The following is an 11,831-nucleotide window of genomic DNA, read 5'->3' as shown; positions in this document are numbered from 1 at the left end:
TGGGCGTGTGTGCTGGGACTTTGAAGAGAGGAGAAGTGAAACAGTGCTGGTCACTTTGGAGAGTGGGGACTCAGACAGAGGGCTGCAGAGAAGTGACTCAGATGGCGGGCGGACTGGAGGGCCCATGTGAGATCTGTGGTTATGAATTTCAAGTGAGACCTGTCAGCATGCTCAGGGGTTTCTCTCCAGCATTATCCAGCTGTTGGGGTACGGGAACTACTTAAGTGCCAAATCATTTTCCCCAAATATATACATACATATTTTTTTCATCAAAGACACTAAAAGGGTCTAAAAAAAGAAAGACAAGGTATGAATTGCAAAGTATTTAATGATAGTGTTTGTATTTTTTAACAGCATGCGTGATTTCTCATCTGTGGTTAATTAGCAATTATTTCCATACTTGCAAGCTCATCTGCCTATGAATTTAGTCATAATGCAGGAAGTTAATGAAATTAAGGAAAAGTAACCCCTCATCTAAACTCTCTCTCTATTTCTTGATCTAATCTCTCTTCGTGGTCAGCAAGATGCATGAAGGAGTTCTTTAAAAGGGCTAAAATAGATTGATATATAACTTGTGTGTTTATTTTTAAAGCTTCGTAAATGCAACCTTTCTAAGAAAACAGTTAAAGCAAAGGCCTCACACTTACTGGAAACAAAAATCTTAATTCAGATTGTCTTCATTATTAGCCATTTGGCCTTCTGTCCCTTCTAAAACGTTACATTACCCAACAAACAGTGGTTATCGTTTACTGTTTTTGAAGATGACTGAACAGATGAAGGCGTCACGTGCCTATGTTGGTGGGACTTTGCCTAAGATCCATTCAAGATACTCTGGAGTTACATTTCCATTGAATATTGGCCAGTACTTGTATCATTCAAGATTAAGTCTGGGTTCTTTCTTTGATTAAGAATTGAATGGGCTGCAGATCTGTTTGATAATTATGATTTTAGACAAATGTTCACCACCATTAGTTCTGTTAGCCAACCGAAAGCACTGTAGGCCTCATATCCAACAAGAAACATGTTAGTAAATATTAAGCCTCTTAGAAAAAAGACTACATGCTCCTGCTTTTGTAGAAACATTATTTGCTTGAAAGAATGGTAGTATGACCTGTCACTTAAATGATGACTTCCTTGATATGAAAAAGAGACAAAACGAGCTGAAGAAGGAAACTCCGCAGTTACAATCTGCAACCCGCAACATACTTCCTGAGATCTTGGCCTTGGCATTTATTTCTCCATGCCACCCTGGAAAGAAAGATGAAACAAGCAGAAATAAGGTTAAAACATAGGTGCGTTCACTTAGTGTGATAATCTACCAGAAGCTAACACAACATTGTAAATCAACTCTACTTGAGTGCGGAGAATCTTAAAAACCCTAGAAATCCGCTAAAAGAAATTGAGGAGTAAAAGGGTAAGATTCTGAATCAGTTAAAGTAGATCGTTTCGAGGTAACACACTGTTCCGCATAAACCCGGAGCTGCAGTTGTCAGTTCTCAGCAGCACACTTTGGTCTTTGGAAATGTTCTCTGACTTGTCTCAGAACAGGAGGGCAAACCAGAGCTCCCCTTTGATGCTTAAAACACAGCATGCTTGTAACAGGAACTAACAAGAGTGTGGTAAGGTGCCTTATACTTCAAAACCACACATACGAAAAACTCAGAAAAAGAGATTTGTGGATACCAGAGGTAAGGGTTGGGGTGGGGAGGAAGAAGATGGGAATTGGATGAAGGCAGTCAAAAGTTAATAAACTTTCCAGCTATAGTAAGGTAAATACTGGAGCTGTTATGTACAACCTGATAAATGATATATATAATAAATACAATAAATTACATATATAATTAACTGCTACATGTTATATATGAAAATTGTTAGAGAATAAATCCTAAAGGCAACACACACAATTTTCTTCTTCTATTTCTTTAATTTTATATCCTTATTTTTGCAGGTGATTAGATTCTTGTCTCCTGGTAGAAAGAATTCAGAGATGAGAGGCTAAGAAAGTAAAGAAGGGACAGAGAGTACACTCTCAATGGGGCAGTGGGCAGGCTCAGATGAGCCACTGTCCAGAGTTTCTTTGGCGGATCGGTTACATAGAGTGTGAAAATAAATGGGCAGAATATTCCTTGCAGGGATTAGGGTTTGGGGTCGTATTCCCTGATTTTCATCCCAACTCCACCTTCCCAAAGGGAGGAGGGATTTTTGTCTTTATTTAGTGTGGCTGGGAAATGTCATGGCGTTGGTGCATGATGGGTATTTCTAATCTGCAAGGCTAATTTTATTGAAATGAGGGCATAATGAGCAAAAGGTTACATTTGGACACTGGAGGTTCTTGCCTTTTCCCACCTTTCTTTGTGGACCTCCTGGTTGCTTGCCACACCTAAATTTGTGACTGCTTATCAGCCCAGAGGTTCCAATTTTTCTTTCTCTGCCCAGGGACCCCTGTTGTTTACATGATGTAGGGTTTCCTGCATTTGGCCCCGGCCCCTCCTTTTCTTGCCAATTCCTGCCATTTGGCCTGTGTCCCCCCCCTTCTCTGCTCACATCTAGCTGTCTGCCTGCTCTAACAGTCTGAGGGGATGGATGTTCACTAAACCTACTGTGATGTATGTAAGTCAAATCATTACGCTGTATACCTTAAACTATCCGGTGCTGTATGTCCATTACATCTCAATAAAACTGGAAGGAAAAAAAGACATACCATGCTCTAACACCTTGTGGGTCCCTGACAACCCTCTTCGCACATTGTACGGCTTTAGTGATGTCATCTTGCAGCAAAACTGAAAAAGAGACGGTGAGGAATGAAAACAACGGTCATAGAAATTTCATTTTAAATTTAGTTTCAGCCAGTTTTATTCTCTTAAGCTGAAGAGAGAACACAAATGACTTTTGAAGAGTCTACGTATCTGTGAATGTGGAGGGAAAATATCTTCTTCTTTGCATCCCATTTGGCATGAAATAAAGCATTCTGTTCCTCATTTACCAAAGTCATTGAAAGCTCTGGAATTATTAACTAATGTGATAGAATTTTTTCTTTTACTAAACACTTTAAACAAATGAAGAAACAGAAACTGGCCTAGCATATTTTTGCTCAGCATTTCGACTACTGGAAAGATGTTCCTAAAGAAATAATAAAAACACATTCAAAGATGTATGCACAAGGTGTCTCATAGCAATTAATAAAGGGGAAAATGGGAACAGCCTAAGAGCTCACCAGTAAGAGCTACACTGATAAATGACAGAATATTTATGTAGTGGAATTCTAGTCATCTTTAGAAACTAACACAGATTGGTATTTGTTGACTTAAAAATAATTTTCTGTGATAAAGAACAAATCATAGAGCAGTATATAGAATGCAATATCATTTTTGTTAAAACACACATTGCCTGCATATTTGTATCTGGGTAGATATGTGCATGACATCACTTTACCTTCACAGGCAAGTTTGATACGTGTCCTGAAAGAATTTGTGTATACCAAGTTACCAGTGGTCACAAATCTCTGGGTAGTAAGAATTTTCATTCAAGGACCACAAATTATTATATAATACAAAATATTTTTAAAAAGAAGTTAACTGAATACAAAAGAGTATTCTAAGTTTTTCATCTTCTGTATTAGAAAATTTAATATTTAAAAATTTAACAACATAAAAAACAAAACATAAATAAAAATTTGACAATATAAAATTTTGCAATACTTCCTCAATACTTTATGCACAAGATTCCATATGTTACCTCTATTTTTAAATAAACTCAGTAGAATATTTGTTTCACCCAATTAGACAAATCCATAACTTAGCTTGTTAGAATGACTGTGATTATATAGGAACTGTGCACAGGAACTAAAGAATTTAGAGATTAAAAGTCATAATGTTTCTAATTCACTTTAAAATCATTCAACCAAAAAAATAAATTTATATATACACACATAAAAGAAGTAAATAGGACAAAATGTTAAAAACTGTTAAAGAACATGATGGATATATTTCTGTATATTATACTAATCTCTCTAATTTTCCATATATTTAGAACATTTCATAATAAAAAGTAAAAACCATGTTTACAAAAGGGCCACACATAGTCCTCCTCCTTGATTAGTTAACTACTAATCCTCTCATTTTTTCAATAAAGGACCATAGATGAAAAAAAAATAAAAGACCACGCCACCAAATTATCCCCAAACCTCCTCAGAGTAAGTCAGAGGAGTGCATAGTTCTGCACAGAGAGTCAGACAGTCCAGCCACAGTAAATTGACGGATCCCTCCAGAAACTTCTGTGTATCAGAGAACAGCAACCTTTCATGATAGGAGCGCTTTACGTTCTTACTTCAGGAATCAGGAGGAGGGTAATAAAGAGCTTCTGGAAGTTGAGATGGAGGTTTCCTAGGTCCCTGGTGACCCCATCAAGGCTTTATCATTTGTTCTGAATCTCTGTTCTTGTAAACATGACAGGACAGTCCCCGTGCCCACACTCAGTGTCATCTTGTCTTACCGTTACAGTTGATGCCACAGCCGTTCACTGCTTTTGGAGTTTTGCCATCGTTACACCAGTAGCGGCTGTTGATCTGAAATATCCCGTAATCGGTGCTTCCGCTGGCGCGGTTGTAGTTTTTAGCTTTCGTGTTATAACTACTTTCCCATCTGGCCAAACACATCCCTGAAAAGAATTTACTTTTAGTAGTAAACAGCAACACCACGTGACTTACATTGCAAAGCATGTTCTATCAGGCAAATTCACTTTTACTAATGACTGACGCCTTTGTAAGTATAAAGATGACTTTTACGTGTAAAGTATTTTAACACCTTAGTGCTAAAGGGCCCTTAAGAGAATTCTTTTGTTATCAAGTCATTTTGTAATACTAATGAAACAAGACAACATACTTTAGAAAATATGAAACTAGCTGTTTTTTCTATTACGCTTCCCCTGCTCCCATCCCTCAGGTAAGATTCAGCCTAGAAGAGAAAAATCAACAGAGTTGTTGAGTGGATTTGTGCTTAGCAGTAGATATATAATGATGATAGAAGAGTGCTTTTTAGTGGGGAAAATAAGGATTTTCTGGGAGGAAGAAATTGTCTTATGATATCTAAAGGTGAATTTGGATGTCAAATTGGATCCCAGACAAGACCTGTAGAATGGAGAAGACTGTTCCATCCACACACCCACCCACCCATCCATCCTACCAGCCATCTGCTCATTCACTCAGAAATAGTTATTGAGGAGAAATGTCTCAATTCAACCTGAAAAATACAGTAACTACATCGACAAACATAAACTAAAATAAAGAGTAACTTTTACTTCGGGCACAGCTTGAATTCTGTGGCAGAAAGTGAAAACTACTTCATCAACTAGAGTGAGTAAGAATAATGAAACGTCCTTTCCTGCTGCATTTCAGGGATCCTCATACAAACACTGACTGAGGGGAAGTTGGGTCCTACCAGCCCCTGTGTTAGTTCAGCGGGGAGGGTAGAGCTCGGTGGTAGAGCGCGTCCTTAGCATGCACGAGGTTGTGGGTTCAGTCCTCAGTACCTCCATTAAAAATAAATAAGTAAACCTAATTACCCCCCCTCCAAAAAAAGAGTTCCACAGAATTTTTAAAATTTGCTGTTAAAACCCCAACATCATGATTAGAAAGGAGAAAAATACTGCATTACTCTAGGCTTGCAGAACCCAAGTTCCAAACTAGACATGGCTGGACTCAAATGCCAAGGGCCTGACAGAGACACCCCAGGTGCCCAAAAGTACCTTTCAGCCAGCCTTACGCAGGCTGCTGAGGGAACCGAATCCGCAAATTTAGTGGCACTGGAAGCATGGGGCCCGGCATGCTTAGAGAGGTATGGAATTTTGCCCTCCCATATCCTCCAACCTTCACCTGGCACATCTGATTCCAAAGGAACAAGGTGATATTTCTAAACATTGTTAAGTGTACAAACCTTCCAAGAGAGTTTTTAAAAAGTCCATTCGCTCAAAGTCCCTTTCTCATTATTCATCCTGCATTACTATCTGTTCCGCCCCCAGCAGCTATTTGGAAGGATGAACAAGAGGTGACTTACAGTTGGCCAGGCTGACTCCCCTGTAGCCATCCATTCCGAGTTTCTTTAGCTTTCGGGCCAGCTCGCATCTCTCCCAGACCTTGCCCTGCACAGTGACAGCGAGGAGGACGAGCCCCAGCACAAGGAGAGCCTTCATGGTGACTGAGGTGCCCGGACTGCAGTCTGTCCGGGGCTGAGCCGGCCCTGGTATTTAACTCCTTTGGACTTCCCTTACTCCTGGGGGTTCGGGAGCTCCACCCCTTGAGATACGGGGGAAACAGGAGCTGTTTATTGGCCCACTGCCTTAACACGTTTTCTTTCTTATGTTTGAAGAGGTATAATTTGATGTCACAAGACATCACCTGCTGGAAAATAATTAAATGAGCTTCCTTAAAGTTATTGCTCAGGAACAATCTGGATTAGCACTGCTGCCAAAAGAGAAACTTCCTCCTGTTTTGTAATGAATTTGAGCGACTAGAAATTAAAAAAAATGGAACGAACATTTTACGCAACTGAAATCGAGCTCCCATCTTTGATTAACACTCATTCTCATTAAATTGTTTTATGTGCCTTCGCTCTGGGGTCTTCATCTTTTTCAATTAAAATTTCCTTAAATACACTTTCCACAAAAGAACACGACACCCTGCCTGTTGTTTCCACAGGAACATAGCCCAGCAGCACGCTGCTCAGCCAGATTCCTATACTAACTTCTTTGTTTACTATTGTAGAGTTTTAATTTCTAAATTAATGTTTTACTGTTGTAAATATGTCTCATGGGAACAGCAATCCTAACAACTCTTTGTTGACAAAGCCTTACTTCACCTTTCTGTGTTAGAACATAAGGGGGTCCTTATAAGGCAAGGAAACTTGTAATAAAACCTACAGATGAATAGCACCAAATGCCACCAAAAACTACACCCCTTCAGCATAAGGATTATTTTGAACTGAAGGGAACTGAGAAGAAGTAGATCCAAGAAAATTTCTCTCTCTACCCGCTATTTGCCTGAATGCAGAACATAGATTTGTACAAATGTCAAACTCCAACAAGCCCAGATGCCTGTCAGTCCGAAGACAGCCCTGGAGGACATGACCTAACAGCCTGGACTGACTAGCTAGTATCTTCCACTGGTTTCTTACAGATTTATCTGCCTACAATTTGCCACCCTTTGAAGCTCAAGACCCTTTTTCTCTGTCACGTCACTGAGGTGTCACAGTGACGGGAGGTGGGGGGCTGCGGGGAGAGGACATGTGGTGACATCTGAAACAGCCTGGAGTGATGCTACAAGGGAGAGCGGCAGCACCTGCAGGTCACTGTGCACTGAAATTGTTCTGAGAAAGAAGGTGAGCGTATTATCTCATTTACTTGCTAAGGACAGCAATAAATTGTGTGCCGAGAGGGCGAAAAATACAACCCAAGTACATGACCTTACTCCTCTCTTTGCAACAGTTTCTTCTCTCCTCACCCAACATTTTGTGATGTTACCAGAGCTAATTTACAGATTGAAATCATTGTTTGCTAGTTCAATGAAAGAATTTAACAAATACACAGTTGCATTGGCACAAATAAAAAGGCCATACCGAACCTTACACCAAAGTCACACTTAATAGAGAAATGAAATCAGAATACTCTTCTGGAAAGCGGTCACTAAAAAGGGAACACTTCTGTCTCTTTGCAAACAAGATTATGTTTAATCATATGTTTGAGAAATGAGTTACACTTCATGTAATTTCTCAGTGTTGAATGCCCAATGGTTGTGTTGGGGCTTGACCACAGTGGGAAGAGAGATATTTGCTCATACTATGAAAAGGGGAAATGAGATCCAGCTTAAGCTCTAACTGCATTGACCCTGGAAGTTTAAAGATGACAGAAAGAATGGTACTCAGAAAGAATTCACAAAGGTGTCACAAGCTTTCCACAACCATCCGTCGTTTACACATCCAGCATATGGATTATTTCTCAGTGCTGCTTGTATTCTTTTCTTTTCAATTGAAGTCCAGTCAGATTACTATGCTGTGTTGATTTCTGGTGTACAGCCCAGTGGTTCAGTTATACATGTATATGTTCCTTTTCATATTCTTTTTCATTACAGGCCCTTACAGTATATTGAATATAGTTCCCTGTGCTCTGCAGTAGGACCTTGTGGTTTATGTATTTTATGTATGTAGTTTATATATTTTATTTGTGAGTGTCTACAAATCTCAAACTCCCAATTTACCCCTCCACCCTTTTCCCCCTGGTAACCATAAGTTTGTTTTCTGTGTCTGTGAGTCTGTTTCTGCTTTGTAAATAAGTTCATTTTTATGCAGCTCCTGAAGCTCAGGGAAAATTAATATTTAACTTTATTCCACTGAAATCTCAGAAACCACTGATGGGGTACAGTAGTTCTACACAGGAGAAAGATCATGTTAAATGACAGAATATTTCTACAAATATGGTGAGTTAATATACCTGGAGGAATGTTGAGAACTTCAAATAATCATCTTTTTTTGTTAGTGATTCTGCACATTCCTCTGTTGTGTATAATTATTATTTTGCTTATTGCAAAAGTAATAATATATGCTGAGAGAAGAAAACTTGGAAAATGCCAAAAAATGCAGAATAAATAAAAATTTTGAAAAGTCTTCATGAATAACCACTGTGAACATTTTGTTGTATGTCTTTTAGTTCTTTTTCTTAAACAATATATTTTTAAACTTTTTACATCACAAAATACATGTGTATATTTTTAAAAGTCATACAAAATGTCATAAATTTAAGGATGAAAAATAGCCCTAACCTTTCACATCTAATTCCTAACACCAGAGGTAACCCCTTTTTAACTTCTTTAGCTAATTTCAGCTCTTTAACTACACTCTAGTGTTACTGCCATATATCTTAGGAGCAGGGTAATTCAACCATTTCTTGGTTTTCAACCATGGATATTTTCTGTTTATTTCTACCCAGGAAAATGCAGGTTTAGCTCTCTCTCACCTCCCCTGCCCTGTTTTTCCCCTTTACACGCAGGCACAAACACCCCCAGATGAGTCTAATATGATGGTACAATTTGGTTGTATTTCCACTCAAGGCTTTTGGTTTTCTCAGAATTAATAATTGCCTTAGTTTTCTGTTTGCTTAGTTTTCCATATACTTATTTATGTTTTAATTCATTACCAGAAGTCTCAGCCAAGCTCCCTTCAATAGGTGCAGACACTCCAGGCCATCTTTAAGTTTGGATTTCCCCAGCGTCCACATGGAGCCCATGCCCTCCTGCTACAACATGGATTGGCTTCGATTAGCCTGTAGCACAGGTGTCAGTGCCGGGCATCTCTTCCTCCTTCACCTCGATAATTCCTTCTCCTCTCTCCTGTGCTAGAGCTGTGTTTCCTAGGACCCACATCTTCTATCTATTGGCTCTTATTAAATGGAATGTGTCCTTCAGAGGCTTCCTGAGAAAGATGCAGAGAGAAGATTTTTTTGTGCTTGCATATCTCAGAATGCATTCGTTTTTTTCTTCTCACACTTGACTGATTGGATATAGGATTCTAGGTTTAGCATCATTGGCCTTAAATTTTAAAAATCTCTTTATCCCTGATATTCTAAAATTTCACGATGATGTACATGACGTGTATTTTATTCTATACTATAGTTCTGGGTACTTGGTGGTCCTTTCTATCTGGAAACCTGTGTCCTTCAGTTTTCTGAATTTATCTTACATTTACTTTTTTTATGTATTCCTTTTAAGAATTCCTATTAATTGGATGTTTGATCTCTTTATTCCCCAGTTTTTTTCCCATCTTTTCTCTCCTGTGCTTAATCTGTCTTTTTATTCTATTTCTGGGAATATTTCTCTAATTTTACTCTTGGCTTTTCTATTAAATGTTTTATGAACATGGTAATATTTTTACATCACAAGGCCTCCTCTTTTCTTCTCTGTTTATTATACAGCAGTCCTGCATGTTCCATGGATGTGACATTTTCTCTTACTTCTCTGAGATATTCATTACAGTTGTATTTCCTTCTTTCTTCTTTCTTCTTTTTTTGCCTCTGTTTCCTTTGAGTTCCTCTTCTCCAAGTGTTTATTTAGATCTGTCTTCCACAATAGCGGCTTTCATCAAGCATCTGGCAACCGTTGCTGATGATGCATAGTTAAGAGATAGGCACCAAGAAGCTGAGCGGAAAATGTCAAAAGGTTTGAACCTTGATTAAATAGGATCACAAACTGTTATGAAACAATACTTAGTTATGTATTTAACCAAAGTGACAATAAAAATTTTCAAAGGCGTTACAGGAAGTAACGCACCTGGGAAAAAATACTTATCTCTTTTAGTTTTGAGAAGACTTGGGCTTTTTAAGTAATCAAAGACCAGATGAAGATCATAGAGCACATGTGATTAGTGATCTTGATAAGACCCAGGACCTTGTTTCCCAGGCGAGTTACTTAACAGGTAAAGAAAAATCTTTCACAATAATCCAGGACAATTTTCTTCTTTTGACCGAGAGAGAGAAAATTAAATTCTAGTTTAGCATCGGCACACTATTGCTGTTAAAGCTCATTTTAAAAACCCATGGCATAAATTCATTCCATTTTCATTCACTTGACCACACAAGACAGGAATGCCTCCTCTCTCTTTCTTTCTCTCACTCATTTTCTCTCTTTTCCTAACTTGCTATATTCAGGTAGGTTTGGTCCTTCATTTTCTTTTGTCCTCGTCTAAAACAGCCTCTGAATAACCTCTAACTTAGGACAAAATGATTCTACTTTCTATTAACAAAACCGCATCCTGATACCTCATGCCCTTCCCTACAAAATATATCTTACTTCCCTTGGATACTTTGCACACAGTTTTTTCCTTTACCCTTATTATTTCTAGTAGTTTCCATTACATATATTGATTAGAATGCTTAACCTTTAGTAACACTAATTTCCAAAAAAGTTAGAACAAAGCAGTTGTGAACTGTCTCCCACATATTGATATTGTGCAGTAAATTAGCAACTTGAGGAATATATCATTTTGTAATGTCTAGAGACATACGCCTTTTTATAGTACAGTTTTTTAACGTGGCAAAAAGAACATGTTATTAACCCAAATGTTTTCAGTTTCTCTATAATAAGAAGCCAAAGTAGGTAAACTTATACTTATGTTTAGCAATTTGTGTTTCAGTATTTTCTCTGATTTAGAAACGATATCAATATTTATGAAAAGCCATCATTTAAGGTTAAGGTTACAAAAAGGATTTGGGAATTCTCTTCAGGCAGCCGTATTTTATAAAACACGATCACAGCTGCAAAATTCATTTACAGAGTTTTCTCCCGCTTTCATCCATTTAATTCATGGGTTCTTGACAATTGCTCTGGAATTGCCATGAGGATTTCATGAGATTTAAAAAATTAACCATCACTTTAAGTTATTTTTCTCGTTGACAAACCAAGCAAGTAGCACAAATCACAGAAATAAAGAATCTAAAAAGTTAAGCGTGGGTTTTGTTTTCCTGCCGTGTTGACACACATTGAGCAAATCATTTTTATTGTACATTTTGTTCTTAGGTTGAATTTGCAGTTTCATAATCTCAAACACCTCGTAGAGATAACATGAACTTATTTGACTAGTCTTCATTTATATGTGCTTAACATTTTCTTTAAGCTAATTAATTTGAATTTTTTTTACAAGTTAGTTTTTAGGAATACCATCCAGAGTGAGAAATACATCACACATACATAACATGCCCACATAGACGTACAGACAGATGCAACAAGTTACATTTACCCAGTGGGATAGCTGAAGCCTTTTACCATATCCATGGAGACGAGTTTTAAGATTTTT

The 11,831-nt window shown here is 38.0% G+C and overlaps 1 protein-coding gene across 1 annotated transcript; it reads right to left on the bottom strand.

The window, feature by feature from the left end:
* Window positions 1-1,033: 1,033 nt before the first annotated feature.
* Window positions 1,034-6,393, bottom strand: LOC105106612 (lysozyme C-like). Its single transcript, XM_064491528.1, has 4 exons — window positions 6,051-6,393; window positions 4,492-4,656; window positions 2,702-2,780; window positions 1,034-1,248 (listed from the first exon to the last, which is right to left on the bottom strand). Exons 1-4 carry the CDS (start codon window positions 6,184-6,186, stop codon window positions 1,182-1,184), a joined length of 447 nt encoding a protein of 148 aa, XP_064347598.1. The 5' UTR covers window positions 6,187-6,393; the 3' UTR covers window positions 1,034-1,181.
* Window positions 6,394-11,831: the final 5,438 nt, after the last annotated feature.

Source organism: Camelus dromedarius, chromosome 11 (genome assembly GCF_036321535.1).
Source record: "Camelus dromedarius isolate mCamDro1 chromosome 11, mCamDro1.pat, whole genome shotgun sequence".
Taxonomy (NCBI): Eukaryota; Metazoa; Chordata; class Mammalia; order Artiodactyla; family Camelidae; genus Camelus; species Camelus dromedarius.
This window is presented reverse-complemented; position numbering and strand designations above follow the sequence as displayed.

What these genes read in the sequence shown, in the direction of transcription:
- LOC105106612 (XM_064491528.1), bottom strand. Translation starts at nt 6,186, where the DNA reads ATGAAGGCTCTCCTTGTGCTGGGGCTCGTCCTCCTCGCTGTCACTGTG. An exon ending in CTGTGGCATCAACTGTAACG is followed by an intron (nt 2,781 to 4,491) that starts GTAAGACAAGAT and finishes TCTCTTTTTCAG; the next exon opens with TTTTGCTGCAAGATGACATC. An exon ending in CCACAAGGTGTTAGAGCATG is followed by an intron (nt 1,249 to 2,701) that starts GTATGTCTTTTT and finishes CTTTCTTTCCAG; the next exon opens with GGTGGCATGGAGAAATAAAT.